Source organism: Ambystoma mexicanum, chromosome 7q (assembly GCF_040938575.1).
Source record: "Ambystoma mexicanum isolate Mex_15411 chromosome 7q, UKY_AmexF1_1, whole genome shotgun sequence".
Taxonomy (NCBI): domain Eukaryota; kingdom Metazoa; phylum Chordata; class Amphibia; order Caudata; family Ambystomatidae; genus Ambystoma; species Ambystoma mexicanum.
The window spans coordinates 1,038,309,111-1,038,336,852 of NC_090941.1; the positions used below are offsets into that span (position 1 = coordinate 1,038,309,111).

Consider the following 27,742-nt stretch of genomic DNA (forward strand, 5'->3'; position numbering starts at 1 on the left):
GCCCCTGATTCCTGCACTATTGCGTCCTCCTGTTGTAGCGGCCATGGCTATATTGCGGCTTAAGTTTTGTAACTCTCTGTACCTGGCCCAACCTAAAGGCTTGATTCAACAGTTGCAACATTTATAAAATCTAGCCGCCCGGGTGGCCACTGGCACACCTTTTTGGAGCACATATCTCCCCTGTGCTTTGGCCTCTCCATTGGCACCCGGTGGCCCAGCGGTTTGAATTCAAGGCATTGTGCATAGTTCATCGCGCCCTCCCCAATCAGGGAACTGAATATCTTCAAGCCAAGTTCACCAGCTGCTATCCCACATAGCCTTCGTTCCGCCACGGCCGAACAACTTGTAGTGCCAAGATGCAAACAGTTGGCAGCCAGGCTTTCTCCGTTACCGCAGCAGTTTTGTGGAACGACCTTCCACTTTTCATCAAGAAAACACTGAATATTTTAGCTTTTAGAAGGTTGGTGAAAACCTACTTATTCTAGTCTTGCCTGACGTTAACAGTTCCTGCTCTCTCTCATAGGCCAAGATACTCTTGGGTGACCATGCACTCTACAAGAATTGGTAACATAACACAAGCAAAAGAAACTGTGGGTTAAGAAGCCTAAGGTTGATGGTTGCGCGACCTGTGTTTGATGGACTGTGTGGTCTGACAACTGCACCTAGACTAGGGAACCCCCAACTCTGGAAACCAAAGACCCTGTTTAAGCAAATAAGTAAAGACTACATTGAAAGAGTTGTTCAGCTTATCCAGAAGGAAAAATAACCTTGTTTTGAACACTGAGAGACCGAGGACAAGCAGAGGTTGGCAAGTTAAGTCTTGGAGAAGGGAATCCTGAGACTTGATGAACTTTGATGTTGTCTTGGAGATGGAATCCTCAAGCTCCTTTTCTGTGAAACTGTGTTGCATGGAACTTGGGCGACGGGAACCCAGAGTATTTGTTTAACTTTCTTGAACTTGGGGAAGGGAAGCTGAAAAGGTAGGTAAGAGCTGGAAGAAGCTCAGAACATTTGTTTTATCAGCATTACTTTTGTTATTGACAGCCCTACACATTGTTTAGCTTTAGTTGTGAGATCATGGATAGTTTTGGACACAGGTAGATTTTTAAGTTGATTTTTCGGGCGGACTTTCCTTAGTTTTGTTTGGGTAGGCAAATTCCACCTTGGCATAGGGCAAGTTAGGCCTCACCCACCCTGACATTTTGAGTTCATGAAGCCTTTTTTTTTTTAACTTTGAATCTATTGTCTGTGTCTTCATGATGCCTTAAGAGATGTACTATTCTCCAGTAACAAAATGTTTGGTAAAACATTCTCTGTTACCTCGCACACTACACCTGACTCTGCCTACGCATTGACAATCTGGAGCATGCAAAGGATTTGCACTTTGCACAATTAATGAGCAGAATGTATTCTTTCAGCATGAATTGTATTGCACAAATATCCACTCTATACTATGGTCTCTGCTGATGGCATTAACTGCTTGTTATCATACCAGGCAATAATACTTACAGGGCTCTACGACCAACCGTAATTTGACAACAGTTTAAATTACTTCGTATCTCTCCAACTAATATTTAACTTTACGAAAGCAATCCACATTAAAGTGGCAACAAAAATGTATTCAGTTCGTTTATCACTGCACATTAGAACAGGCCTAAAAGAAACCACAGTTCACATTGTATTTGATAAGTAAATGGACCACAGACCATTGGGGTATTAGCACCTCTGCCCCTAATTTAGAATTAGACCCCCTTTGCATTCCTCTATCCTTTTTCCTTCTAAAATTCTACCCTGAAAAAAGTTGGACAATTTTAGGGAATGGGTTGGGCTTTCTTTTGATTTACCTTTCAAGATGCAATTTCTGACTTTGGGAAAACCAGTTATCCAGACGTTATCCTGTCAGCAAATCCTCAATTCTGGTGGCCTTTTTGGAATGCGTCACCAAGTGCTGGGTGATCGTCCCTAATAAGCTTCTCTATATCCTTCTCTCAATGGACAAGCCTTCCCCTTCTAGGTGGAATCGTTGTTTTTTCTCTCCAGTGTGCACCCTTCTTAATTTTCATATACAAAGTTAATCTTCCATAATCCATCTTTCTGTCATATGGACATTCCATTAGACTTCCCTCTAATTCCCACCCTTAGTTTGTCACAGAGGAGTGGTTTGCTTTCCACATGACCTTAGAGTGGGGGGAACTTACTCTTTCTGAAGAGAAGCTAATTTTGTTTGTATGCTCTATGTTCTGACTACTCTATGCTACCTTGATCAAAATTACATTTTTTGTTTCTGCTTGCCACGGTGAACAGTTTGATGTGTTACATAATGTAATTCTGATAATTATTACAATTGTACACATTTTTGCCATTTTTAAGCCATTTCCAAAATGGCGGCATATAATTCAAGATTCTAATAGAGCGTCCTTTTATTTACAACATATCAAAGGCTCAAATCAGTTGAAGCTTGCATTTGTGACATTCTTTTTCATGCAAAACCTTTGGATGTCTTTGTTGTGCAACTGCAGCGGTTCTTGCCAGAGGGAAAAGATGACCCATCATCTATTCTTTCTCTATATTACCACTATTCACAGTAAATGGTCTTGGTTGTACATATTCTAAATTACTTTTAACTTTGATTAATCTAAGGCAGCTGGCAGATGCTGTGCACTTAAACGTCAGTGACCCCCTCTGCTGACCTCTTCATAGGCTACTAATGTTGAAGGTATTTGACCATGCACCGTCACCACCGGAGTGTACCAAAAAAGTATACATAGTGCTTCTATAAATGCACATATGCATTGTGCAGTGAGAGAACTCCATAATGAAAAGGGGAAGTACAGATGGACAAGTTGGGAGCCCATGAGGAAAGTGCCAAGGGATGCCAAGGTGGGAGGCCACTAGCTAACTGCTGGGGGGACAGGAGTCCCAAGTGTGGGGACATCTTAACCGTAATATCACTTTAACAAAGTTTTTTCTTTCAATTGAATAGGTTTTTATAAGTGGAAATGTTTAATGATGTTACATCACTATATATGTTATTAGTAATTCCTCTTTTAACATATATTAAACATCTATAAACATCCTTTAACAAACATATTTTTGCAACGCATACTTGTGTGTATCGTTCTCAGCAGCGTATCCTGGGGATGCAAGTCATTGTTCAGTTGCCTAGGACATGAGGCATGGCCATGACCCCAGCCCCACCAAACCACCCCTGTTATCCACTGCACCTACCCAGCATCCTAGTTCAGTGTCCACTACACCCTCATAATGTAATCATGGGCCACTGCTCATGGCTTGCATGTTCAGTCTCCACAAGCCATGTGGCATGGGCTTTGGCCATGCCGCATACCCCATAGACAAATCAGAGTAGACATTTATGTCCTTGCCGAGGGCCTGGCCCACTGCCCACAGCAGGAAAGTTATATCCCTATTTTTTGTACTTATGTTTTCGACATATTCAAAAAATTAAAACACAAGACAGATTTGCGAAAGCATTCTTCAGGTGGTCCTTGCTAATGTTCATCGCACACGTTTGCTGCAATCCTGTCCAACATTCCGGGCAACAGCCGCAAGCAGAATTGTATTCCCTAGCTTTGGCCATGCTGCATGCCCCAATAAGTAAATCGGAGTAGGCATTCGTCCTTGCAGAGGGCCAAGCCCATTGTCCATTCACAAAACTTATCACTATTTTTTGTGCTTACATTTGGACACTTTGGAAAAATAAAACACAAAACAGATTTGCAAAAGCATGCTTTCAGAGGGCTCATCTTCACCTGCGGCCGTGGTGGGACAGTGACCCGCTGTGAAGTGGTGGACCCGGGGGTGGCTTTCTTCTTTTTTTCTTTACCCTTGTTGCTTTAGACCCTCTTTCACTTTATTTGCTGCCAAAGCATTCTATTTTCTTTTCATGTATAACATCAGCGTCCTTCCTTTTCTGCCGGCCAGTTTTCCCACTGTCCTTTTTGTTTTTCCACCTTGACCAGCGAGCGGTTTGCTAAACTTTTCATTTTTACCTTTTGATCTCTTTTTGTCTGACTTGCATTGCTGCACCTGCTGAAGAACAGTCTTGTATGGGCACACTAACCAGCAGCCTCTCTCCCCCACCCCCTTACTCCAGTTAGCTTAGCATTCATTTTCTTTTCTAAGGCTGTGGTGTGTCTCTCCAGTCTGGTACCTCCGCCTCTTCCCCACCCCTTGCTCCTCTGCTAGCCTCTTCTCCCTCTCCTCTTTTCCTTGATCCTTCTTTCACTTTCCATGTTTTCCCTTTACCACCTCTGCCTTTCTTCTTCCTCCCTCCCCTCCCTTTTCCATTGTTCCAGTCTCGTACTCGCTTCTACCCACTCTCCCTTCCTTATTCTGCCTGACTTATTCTCTGTGCCTTTCCTCTTTCTTGTCCTCTTTCTCCTCCCTCGCCCACCTCCTCCCCCACTCTTTCTATTTCTCTCTGTACCTCCCCAACTCCCTTTCTTGTTCAAAGGCCCAGCCTGTCTCACTCTATATATCCGTTTTCTTTTAGCCCAATTCATTTCATGTTCCCCTTCTCCTTGACTGCATATGTGAGAAGCACTCAATGCTCCGTACATTAATTCCATCCCCCAGCCAGTAAAACTTCACAATGTCCTGCCAACACTCCTACCAACCCACCTGTTGGTCAGGCCGGGCTCCTTTACCTTTTCTCCATCCCTGGTGATAGTGGACCTTACTGCATTGTTCTAAAAACATTCTGGTGGTCCAGAATGTCCTTGTGCACAACCCCTTCCATATAGGAAATAACCGTGGCGGTCCCATGAGAGCCGAATCCCCTTGTGTGTTACCACTGCAGGGAGCCAAATTAGGATTGGATAAGCAGGAGCTAAAAGCAGCTCCTGGGTATCCAGCATTAACCATTGACCAGGAGCTACCACTGGGAAAGGAGAAGCCAGTACATAGTGTTCCATAAAACTAACTTCCACATAAAATGCACACTTATACTGTTTATGGCCACTTATGCTTTAAATGTTATGTAGCTGTGTCCTAATATTTATTTTTAGATTTTCCCGATGCACAGAGTAATATTCACATGAGTGCATTTGTTTGGCATTGTTTGACCTGGGGAGCCAAAGGTAGTATTGTAACCTGCTTCCTCCCTTGTGCCTGTGGTGCCTCAGGGGCGTTTGACACCTGGCATTTTGTGGGGTCCAGCGGACCTGTACCATTTGAGTGGGGGGGTTGTTAGACACCCAGATGTAGGAGTTGGGGTGCTGGTCACTCTGTAGTTGTCTTTGCAGGCGTTTGACACCTGAAGGTTATGGGCTAGGAGTAGGGTGTGGATACTGTGCACTATTTTTGTGGTTTGTGCCTACGCATTTGGTATGTGGAGTTGGACATCCGGTACCTACCTGGGGCGGAAGCTCATTCCACTCCTTTTGTATGTTGGTGGTGGCCACCCAGTACCCTTTTGCGAGTTAGCTCGCTTTACCATGTTTGTTGTTGGGGGTTTTATACACAGATGTATGTGGCATTGAGCACCTCTATCTCTCTTGTTGGAGGTGTTGGAACCCTAGTATGCTCTGGTGCTCTTAAGTTTTTACAGTTATCAAGTTGTGTTTATTGCCTGATGGATGTTGGTATCTTTAGTCTTTGGCATTGGGTGTACATTTAGTGCACCACCCTGGTGATTTGGCAGTTGAGAGTAGTCGGTTAAGATTGGTGGGGTACTGAGCAATGCAGTGCACCACTTTGTTGTATGGAAGGTTGAAGGATGATGGTCAAGTTGGTTGTGTGATGGAAGCCTTTGGTGTTCACAGTGTTTGGGGCTGGTCCTTGTTTAGTCAGTGTTGATTGTCCCGCTGTTGGACCCACATGGGAGGACCATTGAGTGGTTTGGGATGAGTGTTCATCCTCATGTGTTCTCGCATGCAAGACGTTGAAGAGATTTTCTCCTGTTTGTTGGACTGAATGGAGTTTAAGGTATTAAGGATCTTTGTCACACTTTGCCTGAAATCTGACCTGTTTGTCTTTCGACGTCTTGGACTGGGTCTTTTCCATCTTCCGGACAGCTCGGGACTTGTAGAGACACGGTCACGTATCCTCCGTCACCAGCATGCAGGCGAGTCCGACGGAGGTGAGTATGCGTTCAATTCCAGGGAGGAGCACGAGTAACAAAAGTCCCGGAAGGAAGGAAGCCAGGAAGGAACCAGGATACAAACATGGTAAGGAGCGAGCGCTACGGGCGGAAGGCCCTAGAAAGGAGAGCGCTGAAAGATGGCTTAGGGTAGAGGATGACTATTAGAACCTGGAAAGTAAGGTACGAGCACAGGAAAAGTACGACCACACTTGCCGAAGTTCGGAAGTTAGCGTTGAGACGTGAAGCACCACGGGGGCGTGTCTCTTTTCAAGGAACTGGCGAACTCCTGAAAACGCTAGAGCGGTAATGGCGCACTAACGTCAGCCATGTTGAGTGTACCTTGGAGGGAATGTAGCAATGTCTTATGGACCATGTAGTCCAGAAATGGCTGAAACGTTGAATCATGACAACCTTAGAGTTGGTAAACGTTTGGAAATGTTAGTAACATCTCGCTTTGCTTGAATTCTGCTCCCTTTGGTTTAAGGGAGGGAGATATGGTGTAACCTTTGAGAGTTTTCCTTTGAGTGTTCTGATGAAAGTCGAGTGAGCTGCCTGGATGAGAGGGTGCCGGTGGAGGTCTCTATATGTCTTTAGCCTAATTTACTTGCCTCTGTACCTGCAATCCTTATCGAGTAACAAGAACTGGAGTAAAGGAGTCATTACTCACCTGGACTGCAGCATTTTCCTTTTGTACTTTTTTCAGGTGGCTCCTGGTAGCTGCTGGTGTCAAGCTAACCAGGCTCTTCATGGCCAGAAGCAGGAGATGCATAGCTCCCAGCTGCCCTGCACTATTGCTTGTTCTAGTGGGGGCTTCTTAATCCGCCCCTTTTTTAGGAATCCCGGCTGGATATCTTCAGGCAAAGGGCAGTCTGCAGGGGCAGGTTTCGTCTAGTGAGGGCCTCCTTGCATGGCCGAACCTTTTCGTTGCTGTGCCTCCCTGTTCCTCCTCCTGCCACTATTTGCTGCTCACACTCTGATCAGGTCTTTGGTCCTGCTGGCACCTCTTCTTCCACATCGTTGGGCCTGGTTCCCACCCTGCTTGGCTTCAGTCCTCTTTGCGTTGTGGTCCTTTTTCACACCTTCCCAGAATGTACCCCTCTCGCTATTCTGTACCTCCAGTGGACACATGTCCCGTGACTTTCCTATAGCGTTATTGGGTTTCTGCATACTGCTGTGTGCTCTTTCCTGGACTTGCTGGTTGTATGTGCTCTGTCTACAGTCCCCACTTGTATTCCAGCCTTTAAAGGGTGTGCTGTCTAGGACACAGGGTTCGGTGTTCCCTTTCTCTGGTGATTCACAGGACCCTCAGAGATCTGGCACCCACCTCATGGGAGTGCGCCTTATCTCGCAGTTGGGCTTGGAGGACTGCCGCATGAAGTCATGTCTTTTTCGGATGTCTTGGCCACTTGAGTGCAGCCTTTGAACCCTGGGCGTGCCCTCAAGATCGCTTTGACTTGATTCTCAGTGAAACGTTGCGTCATCATTTGTTTCTTTTGCCATTACTCATGTGAAAGTATTGTTGGCATTGTGTTATTTGTTTACTGGCGGGCTGTCGTGTCTTTGGGGGGGTATGCTGTCCCCTCTCTAGGCCTTGGTCGCAAGACAACAGCGTGCCATGACCGCGGATAACTGTGTCACAAATGTGAAGTACTGTCCATCGCTGGCAATATTTGAATTTATATTTGGCTTGGATTTATTTTACTATTGTTACTTTGCTTCGTCTTTGAAACATTTGTGGTGACTGGAAAAAAGGGGTACTCCAAGAGGAAGGTGCACTTTTCCATAAAAATATGGGTATTTAAACTGTCTGGACCAAAGAGTTCATGACTATAAAATAAGGCCCGGTAAGAAGAGCATTTATGCGGTGACATAAGCGTTCTGCTGTAAAATGAAAAAATAACAGAAAAAGTAATATTGGATAAGCGGCAACAAAAAAGGCACGCGAGACAAACCAGTACAAGAAGCGACAAACCTGTAGAAATTGTCGAAAAAAACAGGGGCACACCTGTGGATGGAAGAAATGCACTTTGTGCAAGAAAACAATGATACCAATCAAATCAATACATAAGTGAAATATAAACAGCCAAATTTGAAACATTAAAATATTTCACCAACATCATCATAGGAAATACACAAGGCAGTAATGAACTAAAACAGGATACCTCACATCACTGCATCCTCACATACAAGGAACACGGGAGCACATGATAGAACCACAATATTACTATTTGGTTTTTATGATTGTGTTTGTTCATCCTTACAGGTTTTAAAACATAGGGTTGGAGCAATCAAAGCCACGGTACTTATTTAAAATGCCATGTGCGAATGACCACAACAAACAAGGCTCGATTTACTGATATCTGCCACCTTTCAATAGATTGGCATCAAGCCGTTGCTGTGTGTGCCTGAGGACTACCATAGATTTACTCCAATGACCAGTATTCTGGCCATCTGCTTCCAGACCCGGGAAAGTGCAAGATGCACCGATACTGAGGGGGGGGGGGGGGGTTCAAACAGTACATCCAAAACTCAGCAGATTTAATGCTGTCGTAATCCTATACAAGATTCTCGTAGGTACACATATAATGGGCACCCAAGGCCATACTCTCTGTAAACAAATGTTTAGATGTGTCCAACTTGCCTTGGTTCTTGCAGATTTGACAAAATGTGTCTTCTGCCAATAGTTTCATCCGGGTGCCCAGTACTGACAGTAATGGGAGTTGGTTAATAATAAGCCTGCGTATTTCCGGATTAGGGCTCAACGGAACATACATTTGGGGTCTATTATACCTATGGACCTCACTGGATACTCGCTTGACACTCTTTAGAGTGGATATATGATCATAGGTTTTGTCCCAATCATATAAATCAAATTTCTTTTTAAATGATGTTTTTAGTATCTTTTAACCACCCGTGGTATTCCTATTTGGGAACCAATTTATCTCCTGAAAGGTAGACATCACAAGATGATTAATCAAACGCATCAGTGTTGATTTTTCCATTTCTCCCACAGATTGCACCCAAAGTTTTTAATATAGGGCACACTGGAGTCCTCTTTGCCTTACGGTATAACTCTCCCCTTTTCCTTTCAACCTGTCCATCCCGTGAAATCAGTCCCACCTCCAAGCATAAGAATTTCACAGGGACTGATGGTCTAAGCTTCAACAACATTCTCCAAAATAAACCCTCCAGAATATTTAGCCACCGCGGGTCCTTCGTTCTAAGGGTCTCAAGGCCTTACGGAATACCCTGGCGGAAGCACTGCTTGGAGAGGATTAAAATACCCTCAAACGAGTACCCTGCCGTATGGTGGGCAAAGTTCCTGAAGAGATGGGTACAACAACGCAGCCTTCCTCTTTTTGCTAGCAATGATGTAGGGGTAATTTAATTCCTGCACTCATCACCACTCCAGGGTACGGGTAATAATCTACATATTCCATGTTCCCCAGCTTGGATTTAGCTTCACTCTGTTTAATCTTTTCCTGGAGATCATCAATGCCTTGGTCTTTTCGATGTTAATACTGGATTTAGTAAGGTGACGTGTCAATGGACAACTCGGTTTCTACATGTACCCTGTATGTACTTGTATGTTATGTACTGTGTGGCCTAACCTGCTGCTGGCATGCCATTTACTGATGGCCAGTAGAAAGTATACATGCAGTGCCTTGTATATGGATTTTAGGAAGTTCAGTTAGGCACCCAACTGCTGGCAAGCCCATCTGCGTATAGAGCCTCCGGCACCAGTTTTTATAACACAGAGCGTTGCTTGAATGAGGCTGTTTAGCAGATCTGACATTCAAGGCAGAATCCATTTACAATTTTGAAGAAATCTGGGAGATTCCCCAGAGCAGATAGAAATCCATCACAGGGGCCATATAAAGGGTATACCATCCTTTGATCGCGGGACTTTTCATCGCAGGGTTTTTTACCGCCAATTTATTTTCGAAAAAATACTCGTTTTTTTGGGGGGGTTAAAAAATTAAAAATATTTGTGTAAGGGAATAAAAAATAAAGTGAACTGTGGGTTTGGGGGGTAACCCCCTAAAAGAAAAAAAAAAAGTGATGGTTTGTTTTTCGAAAATAATTCGCGGTAAAAAACCCTGCGATGAAAAGTCCCGCGATTAAATAACGTAGAACCGTATAAAGATAGATCTCCTTGCCTTGATCTACTAGATTCTATTCTTCCTCCACAAAGTATCACCTGACTCTAGCATCTCACCAAGAGGACATTTTTGAAAATCACGTGCAGATGGACTGGTGGCATATGGGTCAACGTTGTGTTTAAGGGAAGCTGCAATGAGATTTCTACAATCTTAGTGCCCACATGCTCAGTAGTACTTCATTCTTGTACTTTGTGTATGACCGGAAGAGTGCATGACACTTCCCCATTGGGCATCATCAGAGAGGTATAGCTTGGATCTCTAGCTCCAGTGGGCTAGGGAGCCACGTCTGGGCATACCTGTTCTCCATGGGGTGACTAAATCAATCAAAAGGAGGGATGTCTGGAAGGTTTTGAATTAATCTGAACCTCTAGCATAGCTCTGTGCAACTCTTAAGACTCAAGCTACACCTGACTGACGACGCCCAATGTGCCCAAAGCATGCCTGGTGTTGCATCTTACCCCATGTAGAAGGGATGTGACCATTGCCCCCTTTTGGGGTGGACCTAGACTGAATTGCATATGGCCATTCCTCTTCCTGTAATTGCAAGCTTAAGAACGATGGTCTGGAGGATTGCTAGAGCAATGCCATAGGTTGATTCTTTTTAAACCTTCCAGCCTTTGTGTGGTGTGACCCTATTTTTCAGCTATATGATAATCTTGTAGGTATTGTGATTGGGTTTGTTACTATAGGTTGTTATTCATAAAAATTATTTCTGTTTCATGTTTGCAGCATTTGATAAAAAGACTAGCATGTCTCAAAGTGCTTTGAAAGAAAATGTTTGATTTTATTCTCAGCTAAAATAAAATTCCCTCCAATTCAAACAATTTTGAATGAAGATTAATTATTTGAAACTATTGTCTATTCGAGTAAACTGAGTGCAGGCATCCTGTCATTAAACGAATCCCAGGAAGGCTGTAACCCAGATCCTGAGAAAGGCCCGATGCCCTTAATGAGAAGATTTGCAATGTGCCTGCGCCCGGCTGTTGCCCTGACCAAGTCAGTGGGTTACGTTTGAGCGGGAAGAGAAGTAAACTGTTCCTGCTATGAGCTCAAGCATAAAAGGATGACCCTTAGTTGTTGGATGAGAGTAACGTCCTCTGTCAAGCATCCTTGCTGAGGGAGGGAGGGATATTCCTGCTGTAATATTCTTGGATATCCCCTTACACAATGGGAAGTAATACATTCTTGCTGGTTGGGGTTTGCTGCAACAACCTTCAGGAGCCAAGGGCAGTGAGCTGCTGCAGTCTGAGGTTAACAATATGTGACGTAGGAAAATAGCAGAAAGTAGCTACTCGTCCTCTTCCATGATCTTTGGTACTTGGTCCTGTTGAAGTCTAAGAACTTGTCAACTTGGTCCTGATGAAGCCTTAAGGTTTTGGACTCTGACACTACGTCCTCTGTAGAAAGGTCCTTTCACATACTTTGTTTGCACTGTTCTTTTTTAATTCTATTGAGATACCCTTTTGCACAGGAGGTTAGCCAACATATATCCAGTTAAGAATCTGCCTGGATGTTGTTCTTAGGACTGTCTTCTTAGAAGACCTGGGTTTACTCAGAGAACTCAGGAGACAACATTTTGCTCTTTGATGGTGAGGCCATCCTGTTGTTGTCCCGTTGACCTGTCCGTGCTCGTTTCCATCCAACTCCAGCCGCTTCCATGGAATAAGATTGTTAAAGCTTGAACGCTAGTATCGATTTGCAGTTTCTACACAAACTGTCACAGCGGTTGGAAAATGGATAGGTTTCGTATGCTTTCCATTTACATTTTTAGCCCCCATAGGCAGCCTGAGCTCCACTGGGTGCATATGTGCATCGCTGCTGTGGATGTGTTTCTTGTGTTACTTCTGATGTCATCAGATGTCAGAGGTTTGGTTCAAGAGACCATTTTTCCTCCTATATATTTCCAACACTCAACCCTGTAACCCTCCATCTGGCCCTGTTAGGGATGTGCTCAGTGGCTCCTCAACACCATCATCAGCACCTACGAGTCCAGCTCAGCCCCGTGAGTCATGCAGACGTGGTAATTAATGAAATGGATGAAATAAATGTAATGACTAGAGGATCAATGTGGACGTGAGGATTAAAGTGGATAACAATTCAACTAACCCAAACTATTAGATCATAAGAAAACAAATAACAATGCAACCTCAAGATCAATGCGAGAAATCGAAAACTAATAACCTCCAATGTAAACTATAAAGGACAAACAGAATAGAATGAGTAAAGTAGACCAAAGCAGTGAAGTGGATAAAAGAATAAATTGTATGAAAGCAGTAAAGCGGTCGAAATTAATGAAATGGATGAAATGATTGAAATGGACGAAAGGAACAAAATGGACGAAAGGAATAAAGTGAAGAGGATAGAAAGATGAATACAGAAGACGGATGAGTGCACTGACTGAAGGCATGGAATGTTGGAATGCATGGTATAAATGGAAAGTACTGAATAGACGATTCGAGTACATGAGATGGGTGTAGTGCATGTGACAGACGGAGAGCACGGAACGGACCGAGTGCTTGCGACAAGTGACATGGGCTGAACCAATAATGCAGGATGAATGGACGAAGTGAGTGGAACAGGTGAAGTTGGTGGAGCGGATGAAGCGCATAGAGCGGATGAAGCGTGTAGAGCGGGTGAGTGTGTGGAGCTGGTAAGCGGGTGAGCGCGTAGCAACGATGAGAGCACAGAATGAATGAGGGCATGGAGCAGATGAGAACATGGAGCTGATGAACTGGGTGGAACGGATGAACTGGGTGGAACGCATGAACAAAGTGTTGGGGGCGAACAGGGTGAAATAGGTGAAATATGCGGTCGGAAAGGGTGATGGAACGGTTGAAGTATGTGGATGGAACGGTTGAAGCATGTGGATGGAACGGATGACCTGGTGTAGAATGGATGAAGTGGGTGGATGGATGAAGTAGGTGAATGAAATGGGTTGAACCGGTGAAATGGGTGGAACCGGTGAAATGGGTGGAACCGGTGAAATGGGTGGAACCGGTGAAGTGGTGGAACGGGTGAAGTGGATGGAACGTGTAAAATGGCTGGAACCAGTGAAGTGGATGGAGAGGGTGAAGATGTCGTATGTGGAAGGATGATGCTTGGAGAAAGGTAACATGGGTAGAACGAATGAAAGGACCAGTGCATAAAATGGTTGGAGTGCATAAGATGGCTTGGAGAGCGTGGAACGGATTGGAGAGCGTGGAACGGATTGGAGAGCGTGGAACGGATTGGAGAGCGTGGAACGGATTGGAGAGCCTGGAACGGATTGGAGAGCCTGGAACGGAACGGTTCTGAGTTCTGGAAACAGCCGTAATACATGGAACAGTTCGGAGTTCATGGAACGGATGGAATACATGGAACCATTGGAGTGGGGTCGATCTCAAGCACCTAAGGTAAACCACCATATTCACATCTCCACGCTTACTCTTCTTAACACCACCACTCGACTAGAACACAGCGATACTATGACACCATTCGGTATAGCTGTTCTCATACCAACATTTGCCTCATACTCTCCATCACCCTAACTAAACACTGCTGGTTACACACCCCCCAGCCAGGCGTTCTCCTCAGGCCTAACACAGCCAGAATCTGTCTGGATAACAACCTGCCAGAATGAACACCTACTCATGATCTCGCAGCCACCACACCTACCGCTAAGAAGCAGCTATCACACGAATGCCACACCAGCTGCACACATATCCTATGACTCTCTCTATTCTCTCTACTGACTTGAACTTCGGTTCCCGAGCGCGTTCAACCTACCAGCGCCTTGAGACCATACCAATGGTACATAAGGCGCTATATAAATGCAAAGTAACGTAACATAACATAACATCTGCCTCTAGTGCCTTGACCCCGGGCAATGCGACGCCCAAGACCGGCTCAAGCTTCACATACATGGAAATTGTGTTGTCAGGTATAATCTCTCATCTATGACAAACTGCTATGGTCCAGCTGATCAAATGTCAACCCTAAGGTCCATTACCCCCTCTGCGTACCGCCTAGTGTCGTTCCAAGGAATAATTGCATGCAGTATTAGGTTTTTAAAAGCTCAAAACACACATTAAGTATAGCAAATTGGGTGTGTTGTTTTTTTGTTTAGCTCCTAAAGATGTGTACACAAGGTATGGCAGATATGAGAGCCATCCATTCTAGGGTGTGTACTGATGTATTTGTTTAGGGTGACATGCCTAAGTTGTGTACACAAGGCGTGGCAGATTTGGAAACCAAGCTTAGGGTGTGAATGCTGCTTATGCTTGCCAGCTCGCCTGCTCTTCCTGGCATGCACTGAAGGCATGCCTTGTTGGGCATGCTTTGTGGTTTGTATGAAGTACCCTTGTTTTTCTGGACAGTCTTTGCAGCTTCAGACGAGGCCAATGTCTCCTTTCCATTTTTCTTAAATGTTTAACCTGAATCCTGGAGATGATAACGCAGCAATACAATGCCCAATCTACAGCTTTAAGCGGCCTCGGCATTACCTGAATGTATGTAGCAGTTCTGTTGTGAAAACCAACTTGATAGCGCTACTATTTGTTGTACAGTGGGTTTCACTATTTATACACCTATGGTTTTCTGTGTTTGTGTTTAATAGACCCCATACAATAACATATATAAATGGTTTAAAGTGTGAACTGGTTACCAATGGCCTAAAGAATAATACCCAGTAGAGTTCTAGTAGGTTATATGTATACTATTTAGAACTACGTACACATGCCTATTTTCATGACGCACATAGTGATTCATTTGAGGTACACCTTCGGGTGGGGCGTTGGGGTTGTGGTCGTGCGTCTGCATGATTTTAGTAGGCTTCAAAGTGTGCACTCCCCACTAGCAAGTAACAAATGCTGTGCTCTGCTTGTGAAGATTTGAAGGGGCTAGTGTTTTTTTTTTAATGCCGGTCTAGTAGCTTCAAACGTGACATTTATACCCCTAGTTTTAAGATGAAGCCACACTTTTATTTCAGTGCCCCGCTAAATGTTCTACTTTCTTCTCTTCGTGTTGATCAAGGAAGTCACGGTGGGCCGCTGGCTATGCTTGTTAAATTGTGTTCACTGTGTTAAGATGCTTGTTCTGAAGCATGCACACAGTACATTGCTATGGTATATGCCCAGGACTATGTGGTACAGCCCTTATTGGTATGAGTTTGAAATTGACTTACAAGCTGTAGGCCCCATTTCCGCCTGTTCTGAGCCACCATGTTTGGCAGCCCCCATGGGGTAATCAAAGACTTTACTGAAATGGACAAGCTACTCCTTTGATCATTACCATTGCTATAGCGGGCTATGAATATGCAATTGACTTTTTCTATCCATTTTGAGCAACCCCATGTAGCTGTCCTTTTCTACTTTTTGAAAGTTCGCATTATTTCAGCGTTTCAGCTGTTTGAAATTCACTCACTTGTTTGCTTAGCAATGTTTGGACCTTGGCTTTGTAACCAAATATTGTGAATTGTAGAAAGTGGAACGAGTTGAGAAACAAATCTGGAGTTCTTTTTGCAACATTGTAATCATCTGATGTTACTCTGTATGGCAGCTTTTGAGCGTTGCTCGGAGATTTCAATGTACCAGTTGGATAGGTTATATTGCCAGCCTGTATCGAGACAAACCTGGCACACAAGGAAAAAAAACCTGAATCAGTCCTTTTGCTAAATCCCTGCCTACCGGAATACCATCACCATGGCAATCCAGACCACATCAGTGCTCTTACAGTTCACAAAGAAACTCCAGGCCTTACTCTTCATTTAATAGCTAGGTGCCACCTAGGCTCCTTTCCTTCCCACATCCTACCCCACCCGCATGCCTGCAACATTCCATGCCACATAATACAACTGTACCCTTCTCCCTTACCTAATAGGTTACCCACAACGACATGTACACCACTCCGTTGCTTCCTAGCTAGATGTTGTGTTATATAAAAGCTAAATACAAATACTGTACCCACATTCAGTCTGCAGTCTCTTTCGGAACATTCAGGTGCTAATTTCCAGCATCGAGCACAAAACCATGGATAGATCAAGATATATTTTGCAAGCCTACTGAGATTGAGGGCCCAGCCTGTAGTGGTGTGTGTGTGTGTGTGTGTTTGTGCTTCCTTTTCATCATTTATCTGTGTCCCGGATAGTTCAAAGGTCACGTTTCCCCTCCAGCTGTCTAAATGTGTGGAATGCTCTCCCAGGACCGAGTGAACCGAACTATGCTTTGGAAGAAGCTGTCTTTAATGGCACTGCCGAGGGATATTCTAGATACACTGATTTATTTACATGAAGGGTCAATGATTCAAGTTCGTCTGAACTCTGAGGGTCAGCTCTCGAGGCCAATTAAGACATCGAATGGACTCAGACAGGGATGTATATTCGCCCCAATACTATATAACCTGTATACAGCCGACATAGGGCCGGTGCTTGAGACCGCCGCCTTACTGTTTGATAGATCTCCGGTAGGACTTCACCGTTTGTCAGCATTTGCAGATTATATGATAACCAATGGCCTAGCGGTAAACCCTTTGAAATCACATATATTATGCTTCAGTGGGAAGGGGAAATCTTTACCTGTGAAAAGCTGGTAGTCAAAGCTAGCTATAAAAAATTCAATGATTTATCTGGGCTTTTTTGTGAACTCAACTGAAAATGGTGCTGAAATTCTAAATCATTATATGTTAAAAGTTAAAATTTGTATCACTCAAATACGAGTCGTTATTAACAAATTTGGAGGCTTTTTGTATACCCCCGCTATGAGATTCTATAAATCGAAAGCTATCCCGAAAATACTATATGGGAGCGAATTCCCATTTATAAAAGCCAAACTAACTTGTGTAAGTTAGAATCAACTTTGCTCAGAAAAATCATTATTTGTTTGCCGAATTGTGTTCCTATAGCAGCAATTCGCTACGAATTTAGGCTACAATTCTTTAAGAGTATTGTGGAGTGGAAATGCCTCCAATTATTCCAAAAATGTAATTTCTCAATCTGAAAATAATCTTTATAGTGATCTGTCCATGATGTTGAAGCAGGGCACACCTAAATCGAAATTCATAATCAAACTGATGGAATTATGTAATGTATTGTTGGGGTCTGTTGGAGCCTCTTCCTACGCTTTTGGTGACTCCTAAAAAAGTGAAACTACTACAAAATGCGGATTGGGCAATCACTATTTAAAACTTAACTCAATTCAGGTTATATTCTCATATGGTCTCATATTATAAATGTATGGGTGCTATGGAACCATACCTTTCCCAACAGGGGATGGAGGAAAAGTTATATGAGATTTAGATTTAATGTTTTACTCACTGGAGAAATAATGGAGGCAAGAACCAAGTTAGGATGTTATACATCTATTTGTAGACACTGTAACGAACACGAATCTAAAGAAACACTGAGACACTTGCTGCTCGAGTGCCCTGCTTTACATTCTAGGAGACTAATCTACTTCTTAAGATTTGTCCCAGTTGCATCTAAAGTTGATCTAGAACAGGTTTGGAAACGTATATTGTTCGATAAGCAAGTTCCGTTGCAATTAGCAATAGTCAGAGTTTTGAAAGATGAATGCGAATTGTCATAGATTTATACAATTGGGCAGCATTAATTTAAGTGAAATGAATTTCTATCCTCTGAATGATTTATGAGACTTTTGGGTATGTTTTATAGATATGAAATATGCTTTCATTTTAATCTAGCTCTTAAAAGTTTTGCTATTTTAGATTCATAATTTATAGATATGTAATATGTTACATATTTTGTAGAATGATGGTTAGTACGAAATTAGGCATTGAAATTGTGTTTCGAATAAAAATGAAACTAGTAATACCTAGCAAAGTCTTAGATGTATCATGTGTTTTGTCTTTTCTGCTGTTTTTTAATAGCTCCGTAGATATATTTATATACTATTTGGGTGTTTTGATTTGTTAAAGATTACTGTATATGTTTTCTGTCAAGTCTGGTATATGAATTCGTTTATTTATCAACATGTATGTTTCTGTATTCTGTGATTTCTTATTTACATTTTGTTTAAATTTATAAAGGTTTTTTTAAGCCATATATAAATAAATAAAATAAAAAATAAGATGTGGGAGTATTTTACTCCCTATTTTTCAAGGTTGGGAGTAAAAATGATTTCTTAGAGTAAAAAAGTCCGTCCCATTCAAAATGTGACTATTTTATAAGCAATGGAAAAAGTTTGAACTATAAAACATATTCATCATACGTCCCGTCCCCTTTCCTCCATCCTTGTGGGCGTCCCCCAACTTATGGATGGTACTGGAACCTTTGGCAGCGAAACATTGAGCTTCCCCTTTAAATTTCATATAGCATGCAGGGGTGCAGCCTCAGGATGGGAATGCCCCGCCAAGGGCCTGCCCTCCGGCACCTCACTTCTGTCCCCCTTTTCCACACAGACGGTGTCGGACCTGGCAGCCAGCACAGAGATGTTTTTGCTCTCCGCGTGCTACCCGTGTTGGTTTTTCAATCTTATTTAACTCCCTTTGGTGCCTCGCCTCCCCCGGCTCATGTTGGCCGCAGGTGTATTCATGAGATGTGCCTCATGCGACTGCTCGTTCACAGCCTCGGACACCCATCCACTCTGTCTTGAGTGTTTTGGGGCCCGACCAATTCTGAGGCGCATGTGAGGCTTGCAGCACTCTCGGTCACAAGGCATTGAAGATCTTCCACACTTCTCCTCCACCCCACCTTAAGGACTTAGTCTCCAGGATCTCTCATCAAGCCAAAGTAGGCCCTCTGTTCAGCACAGCTCCACAGCTCAGCAACTCCTTCCCCGGGGTCCCCGTGGATTGGGGTTCCTCGGATTCAGGTTGTGGCAGGCCTGATGCCTCTAAGGCTACGGCTTCCAAGCTGAGGGGACCGGGGGCTCTTCCGGTTGCTCCAGGGACCGACCTAGAGAAGTCCTACCAGGCTGTCCTTGGAAGGGTGATCAAGTCGACCTCTTCTTCGACCCCAAGGCGTAAGGTATCGTCGCATGTCACCTCCAAGAGTCTGTCCTTGACACTATCAAGCACGTCGACGGGCACAGGTGCCAAGGGCGTCCAGCCTACCAGAGCTCATTCCGAGGTTATGAGTCAGGGCATTAAGACTACTGGCCGGCCGAGGGCTCGGCACATACCAGAGTGATCTCTGAGGTCGGCGCTTCTGCTTCGGGTGCAAGACCCAAGCTGTGTCCTCCTGTGTCTAAGGCCTCGCTTGACGCTGGGCCGCCACGCCCTACCACCCAGGGAGGCACGTGGCGGAGCATGCCAGGCCAGCAACCATCTTAGATCCAGCTCAGGGCCTGCCATTGCTTTCGCTCATCGAATGGGCTTTGCAAGATGATCCCAGTCCCTTTCCCTCGGGAAGCAGCTGCAGGTTGTACGGTACAGGCATCTGGTCCCCTCAAGAATACATCTACCCATAACAGCCTTACGGCTACACACCCCAGGCGCCTCAGAGCTTTGACCAGGAACGGAGGCCCAGTGCCTCAGACACCCTAGAGACCCCAGCGGCTTGCGAGGACCTCTTCTTCGACAGCTTCCTCTTCCTCATGCATTCCCCTCAGATGAAGGGTTCCCTGAAGGATATAGTTAGAGATCCTCCCGCAAGTGGCGTTGCCACGGCCTAATTCCTTAGGGTACCCCTCAGTTCCTCTTGCGCTGTCGGTTCCAGTTCCGGTCACTCCCCCGGTCCAGTCCATACCGGTCGTTCAGACCCCTCCTCCGGTACCACCACCTCCAGTCTGGCATCTCTCTCCAGAAGGATGTCCTGCAGGTGGCGCAAAAGGTCTGGGAGAAGCCCAGTGCCAACACCCAGATGAAAAAGAAGTTAGATCGAAGGTTCTGACTGTCGGACGGGAGCCAATCATCCTGGCCTCCCACCCGCAGCCTCATTCTTCAGTGGTGACTGCAGCTTCCTTGTATTCTAAACCATTGTCTTTGTCGGCTTCCTCCACGGGAGCCACCTCCAGTTGTCTTTCTAACATGGACTAACGTGGACAAAGTCCTCGAGTCCTTCGCCTGCTCTTAAAGGCAGAACCCTTGATTGGGTAGCAACTCACAATTGCAATACAACCTGCAAAGACCCCCAACCTCAGGCATGGACCGATCACCACATGATCCCTCTTGAGGTCAACACCAATCAGGCACTGCCCAATAAGCACCCCATGGCACCAGCATGTCCCACCAGGAATAAACGCAACATTACTGCTGAAGCCCTACTACCACTGGTCTTACCTAACCTCAATGCTGTCCCAGCCAACGTTCACCTAAACCTGCTGATTGACACCTTCAATAATTCCATGGCTAGAGCAATGGACACCGTTGCCCCTTTTAAAAATACGCAAAGTTAAACCCAAAGCTCATCTGAACTCGTGGTACACCCCTGAGCTCAAAATACTCGGGAAAGAGAAAGCTAAGGCTCATCACACCTGGAAGACTAACCCCACCGCGGAAAACAAATCCAACCTCACTAACTTATCCTCACTTTACAAAAGCGAGATAATCCGGACCAAAAAAGATGCATACAACACCAGGAACACTCAGGCAGGATCCTCCACTAAAGAATTATTGAAAATTCTGAAGGAACTAGAAAACCCTATTTCACCTCCAGAAACCTGCCTGAAAGACGAATCCTGGTGCACCAACATCCAGAACGCCCTCAACAATAAAATTTTAGGACTCCAATCTAAAATTGAAGACAAACGGCAACAACTCTTCAACAATAAGGTCACCAACCTTAGCCTACCCACACCCAACAACACTAGCGCAGGCTTCTCGTTTAAGAAAGTCACCATCCCGGAAGTTCAAAAAATCATCACCTCCCTAAAACCCTCTAACTGTAAGGAATACCGCTGTCTGGCACAGATCATAAAAGATGCAGCCAGAGAGCTATCCCCCTTCATTACCAAACTCATCAACCTATCCTTCACCAATAACTCTATCCCCAGCAACTTAAAACAATCATGGGTTCTCCCACTCCTGAAAAAACAATCCCTCGACCCGGCCATACCCACCAACTACAGGCCCATCGCCACAGTCCCCTTCCTACTGAAAATCCTGGACAGAGTTGCCTACATCCAAATTCAGGAATACCTGGAATCCAACCAACTGCTAGGAATACGTCAATCTGGCTTCAGACCTCAACACGGAACTGAAACCGCCCTTGTTGATCTCAAAAGCCAGATTGATGAAATCAAAGACAAAGGCAATGCCGCATTCCTACTCCTACTAGACCTCTCAGCGGCCTTTGACCTGGTCAGCCACGAAGTCCTCTGTAATCACCTTGCCACCGCAGCACACTTCTCCTCCTCTGCCATCACATGGATACAATCCTTCCTGGCAAACAGAACCATGCGAGTCTTTTCGACTACAGCTGCAGCAGACCCCATCCCCATCACATGCGGGGTCCCACAAGGATCCTGTGTATCCCCCACTTTGTACAACATATTTACAAAGCCTCTATTCGACCAACTGGACCGTCTGGGTGTCGCCTACACAAACTACGCAGATGACACCCAGATACTCCTCACCATCTCTGGTAATTACCAAGAAGACGCCGCCCGGATCAACAAAATATTCTCCATCATTCAGGCATGGATGGCCTCCCATGGCCTCTGCCTGAATGATGAGAAGACAGAGCTCCTAATCGTCGGCTCCCCCAACACTGTAACTAAAGTCGACTCCCCCAACACTGTAACTAAACTCGACCATAGCTATAACAACATCACCATAGATGGCCATGCCATCCCCATAGCCAAAAGCGTAAAAACCCTTGGTTTCTATCTAGATGCCAACACCAACCTTAGCAAACACACCAATATGACCGCTTCAGCCGCTGCCTATACCGGCAAGCTCATTAGGGCCAGCAGACCTTTCCTATCACCCAATAGCTGCCTCACCCTTGCCAGGGCCGTAATACAATCCAAACTCGATTACTATAACAGCCTGTACCTAGGTGCTAATCAATCCGTACTCAACAAGCTGCAGGTAATACAAAACAACGCCTTGCGCGCAGCCCTCAACATTCCCAGACAAGAGCATATCTCCGCTACTAGGAAAGCCTGCAAATGGCTATCCATACGCCAAAAAATTGATCTAAAAACCATCTGCCTCACGTACAAAACCTAGCACCACCATATCTAGCTAATAAATTCACCCTGAAACCCGCCACCAGATCCTCCAACACTCTTTGCTTATCAGTGCCCAGGTTCCACCTAAAAAGAGCTGGAGGGGTAAGCTTCACAGTGCTTTCCCCCCAACTCTGGAACTCCCTACCGCTTAACATCAAAACTGTCGAATCCTTCCAGATCTTTAGGAAGCAGGTCATCAACTGGCTTCTAAACAAAGAATAACGCCATTAACACCAGACCTTGCGGTAACTGGCTTAGACACTGTATTTATATTGAAAACTGTATATTGTACGCATTTGCTCTTGTTTACTGATCACTGTATACATATGTATATATTATAAACTTGTACGAAGTATGCAAAACTAAGATACTTCGCAACGCTTTAACCAAATTCTTAAGCGCCCTTCTACCTCTGGGTTTGGAGCGCCATACAAATATAATAAACAAACAAACTGCTCGGACAGGTCTGGTCTGAACGGACAATTCCACTACAATGTTTTACCTGAACAAGCACGGTGGGACCCACTCCCCACCCCCACCACCCCACCGATCTCTCTGCATGGAGGCGGTATTGATCTGGGAATGGGCCCTCACATTTAGAATTCGGCAGGCCACCTCCCGGGAAATAGCAATTCAGAGGCAGACCAGCTGAGCCGCTTGGGGCTAAAACACCTACAAGTGGGGGTTGCGCACAGACTCCTTGTTGCCCCTGTTCCAGCATTGGGTGTTTGCAGACCTGGATTTATTTTGCATCCCCTCTGAATTCCAAGTTCCCCCAGTTTGCTTCATGGGCAGGACGGGGTCAGGGGTCTCTGGGAGATGCCTTCCAGATGTGTTGGCACGGCCACAGGTGTTATGCGTTCCCACCCACCCCTCGGTGGTTTGCAGCCTCACCCTGGTTGCGTCCCTCTGGCCTTTGAGACCCTGTTTTTCGGATCTGCTGCAGTTGTGCTCCCAGGGTCCCGGCCACCTTCCGATCCCTAGCAGGGGCTTCCTGACGCAGCAGGGTGGGGCAGTGGAACATCCGGTCCCGGCAAAGCTGGCGCTGGTGGCCTGGTTCCTGACCAGCTGAGGCTTCAGCATGCTCAATTCTCGGATGAAACCTGGAACATCTTTCAGGAGGCCCTCTACTCAGTACCAGTATAAGAGCAAATGGACTAGGTCCTGCCATTGGGCTCGCGACAAGGGCCTGGGCCCTGTCACCTGTCCTGGATGACGTGCTGGATTTTTCAGCACACCTGGCTCATTCTGGAGTGCAGGTGGATACTTGGAACACTTATTTGGCAGCCATTGGGGCTTGCAACAATTCCCCTGAGCGTGTGTCTTCGGCAGCCAAACCCCGTGGTTAAAGCCCACCTTAAGGGGTTGTCTTGGCATTTTCCTCCGGTGCATAGGCCGCACCGTGTCTGTGTTTCTTGCAGCTTTATAATGCAAGCCTTTCAAGCCAATGGCCTCTGTGGACATCCGCTTGGTGACACCAAAGACTGTTTTACTGGTGGCTCTCATCTCTGCACACAGGGTTAGTGAGCTACAGGCGTTGTCTTTGTGCGAGCCCTTCACCACGATTCACAACGACAAGGCCATCTTGCACACTAACCCAGACGTCTTGCACCATTACTTCTGAATCAAGAGATCTGCCTGCCGATGTTCTTCCAAAACCCACAGTCGGAGGCCGAGAGGACCCTACATTCCTTGGACCACAAGAAGGTCCTCAAGTTTAATCTCTCGCGGACGAAATCCTTCAGGAAATCTGAGGCATTGTTCATGACTCTTCCCCTGGCTCTCAGTCTTCCATCCCCGGCTGGATGGTTCAGGCCATTTCGGAGGCATACACAGCCATGGTCAAACCTGTTCCTGAGGGGATTCATGCCCATGCTGTCAGGACTAAGACCACTGCCATCACGTTTCAGAGACGTGCTACTTGGGATGTTATCAGCAAGGCTGCTACTCGGGCCACTCCGTCGGCCTTCTGTAAGCACTGCTCACTGGACACCAGCTCCAGACGTGATGCGGAGTTTGGTCCGGCGGTTCTGAAGAACGTTATTGCTTCTTACTAGGTATGAAGCAGGTTTCACAACTCCACCCTATGTTCTTGTTCGGTGGAATCACCCACAAGGCTGGAGGAAAGGGGACGTGACGTACGAGTAATTAAAGTTACTCACCGTAGTGACTAGAGTACTCCTAGTCCTTAGTCCCATTTCCTCCATACGTCCCACCCACCCTTCTCCCATTAGTATGCCACGGGCTAATATATACTAAGAGTAGCCAAGTATCTAAGCATTCAATGTGTTCAAAGGGAACCGAGGTGAGGCACCGGGGACAGGCTGTTTCCCATGCCTGAGGCCCCGCCCACTATACTAAATTTAAAGGGGAAACTCACATTTCTGCTGCCAAAGGTTCCGGTATCGCCCCCATGTTGGGGAACACCCACAAGTATAGAGGAAAGGGGACCAAGGACAATGAGTACTCTAGTCACTACTAGTGAGTAACTTTTGTAATATATTTGTTTGCACAAACGTTAGTCATGCGCATTAAAAGATATATTTTTATCTCTTTGGGTCAGGCAGTAATAATGATAGTTGTGAAGTACTGGTCCAAACATATCCACGGAGTTGTGTGGGTGAGGGCAAACAGGCAAGCTCCTATGGGTCTATTTCCTATTTTTTCTTGGGAGTATTTTTACTCCCTGTTACCATTTTTTGGGAGTATTTGCCTATTTGTAGGGTGTAAAAATGGCTGATAAAACCCTTTTATCTGTAGGGCTTCCCCAGAAGCTTTCTTTTTGAAGACTAGCTAAGAGACTGTTAATCTTTGATATACCAACCCTCGATGCAGCGCGTAACAATAAGGACTCCCGTTCATCACAGAAGCAATTGTTGAAGAGTAATTGACCGGCTCTTAGTAAATCGATTCTCATAAGAGGCCATTACTGTTGGTCTTTTTTCTGCAAACGACTAATGTTTTCTTTCTTTCTTTGTGTCCTCCTTGCAGTGACCCGCCATAACCACCTTAAGGATTTTATGCTGGTTGTGTCTATAGTCATCGGCGTTGGTGGCTGCTGGTTTGCGTACATCCAGAATCGCTACTCTAAGGAGCACATGGGCAAAATGATGAAGGACCTGGAGGGACTGCACCACGCCGAGCAGAGTTTACATGATCTACAAGAGAGGTGAATTTACAGTCTCTCATGCTCCTGGTTAGACCTCTTCCCTTGGCCCAATACCGGAGAAATATTTTTCATTTCTCAACACTCTGCGTTAGCCTAGCCCTATTTCTATTGTATTGCCCCTGCTCTTCTGAAAAACTGTGATCCTTTCATTATATTGTCCACACTTTGATTTGCGCTTCCCTTCCACGTCCCACTCCCACTTCTACTACAAAAGTAGTTTTATTGAAAAGAAGCGCCTGCAAGACAAATATTTTACTGTGGACGTTCATATTTTATAATGATACGCTTTTTTATTAACAAGCAAAACGTGTTTACCAGGCAGGCCAAGGAGTTCTCATCTCATGTTTAATATCTAAATCAGTCATGATGTACACGCCTACAAAGTGGCCATGATGGTGCACCAGACAGATTTCGATATTAGGGATAGATCAGATGCAACCGATGTCTTTCCTGTATCTCACTCCAATTAATTCTTCACTCTCAACCCCTCCTTCCATTTGCTCCCTTCTTTCCATTTCTCCCATCCTTTTAGTTTTCCCTATTACCTTCACTTTCCCTTCTCCTTCCAATGTCCCTCTTCTATGTTATATGTGATATAATCGCATGTGACTCGATATCTTTTTAAAGGGACTATACACCCTCCCCAACATTTTGGGGCTGGTACAATTATATAAACAAACTCCAGTCCTAGGCTATTGGGGGAAAGTGGATAGTGCCTTTAAAAAAATATATTAATTCACCCTCAATGTTATTTTCAGTGATTATATCTCTGGATACCCTCTTCATTACACCATCTTCCCTCCTTCTATTCCAGCATCCCAACACTTTGTCCGTTTCAGTTCCTTTCCTTTTTCCTCCCTCATCTGCCAGTAGATCATTAAGCCCTCATTAACATGTTAAACAACCGTGTGCAATTCGGGAATACTGTCATCCAGTCGTTCATCTCATACCTAAAAGATTGCTATTGCTATCAGTTCATCGAGATGGATGTCACCATGTCACTCACCCTGCCTGCCACCTTCTGAAGTCCCACAAGGATCCATCTCCTCACCCTTGATCTTCAGCCTCACATGCAGCCGCTGGGATCCCTCGTTGCCAGCCACAACATCCATATCCACCAATATGCAGACAATACTGCACTGTTCCACACAAACCCTTGTTTCGGAGACATCCACTAGCTCAAGGCCTGCCTCATCCTGACACAAACCTGAATGTCCAGCGCATACCTTCATCTCACCCTCCCCCGCCCCCCAAAAATGAGTTTCTCCTCCACTCCAGAACACACTCGCATCCAGACTTGGCTGTCTGCCGTGAACTTGGAGGGCTTCAGTCCCTGTGCCACCTTCCTGGGATTCCACACGGACAGCCTTCTCGCATTCACAATATACACACCACAACCCTCCACCACCCCCTCCCCTCCCCCCATGCTCCTCCCCGACAGCTTGGTAACAACTCTGGTGGAAAATCCAGACCTTCCTTCCAGATAATAACTTCCAATCCACAGTGCAGGCCCTCATCCTTTCTCACCTGGATGACAGAAACTCCCCAACACTGGTCTATCCTCTGCTACCATAGCACCAATGACAAACATTCTCCACACCACAGCCTGCCTCATAGGGCCTCTGCAAAGCTGACCACATTACGCCCACACTCCTCAAAGTACATTTGTTTTTCCTACAAACATGCATCACCTGCAAGACCAGCTGCATCATTCATAAGGCAATCATTGTGCATGCTCCCTCCTACCTAGCCCAAAAGATCACCAACTCTGGTGAGATTAAGCCTCTATCTTAATCTGCCTGCCTCCACTCTCCGCCCTCTGCAACTCATCCAGAACAGAACTGCGAGACTTGTCCTTGGCCTCAAGCCCAGGGACCGTATCTCTCCAGGACTGAAATCTCTACACTGGCTCCCAGTGGCTGCGAGGATTAAGTTCAAAACCCTCTGCATTGTCCACAAGGCCTTCTGGGGCCTGGGGCCTAAATACCTTCAACTCTCTCTTCCTAAATATCTTCCTTCCCGAACCCTACGCTCATCCGTCTCCAACTCCCTCAGGGTCAGCCGCTTCTCGATGCAACGAGCTGGGGGTAGATCTCTCTCCGCGGCAGGGGCCTCCCTCTGGAACAGCCTTCCTGCCTCCCTGAAACTTGAGGAGAACCATCTCCGGTTCCGGAAGCACCTCAAAACCTTCCTCTTCACT

At 45.5% G+C, this 27,742-nt stretch overlaps 1 protein-coding gene across 8 annotated transcripts in view; it reads left to right on the top strand.

The window, feature by feature from the left end:
- Positions 1 to 27,742, top strand: part of STIM1 (stromal interaction molecule 1) — a 591,802-nt gene that overhangs the window by 433,427 nt on the left and 130,633 nt on the right. For all 8 annotated transcript variants that reach the window (XM_069640356.1, XM_069640358.1, XM_069640357.1 and 5 more), the window contains one exon: positions 25,365 to 25,542. In XM_069640356.1, the coding sequence (XP_069496457.1) occupies positions 25,365 to 25,542 (178 nt within the window). The remainder of the gene's footprint in view (positions 1 to 25,364; positions 25,543 to 27,742) is intronic.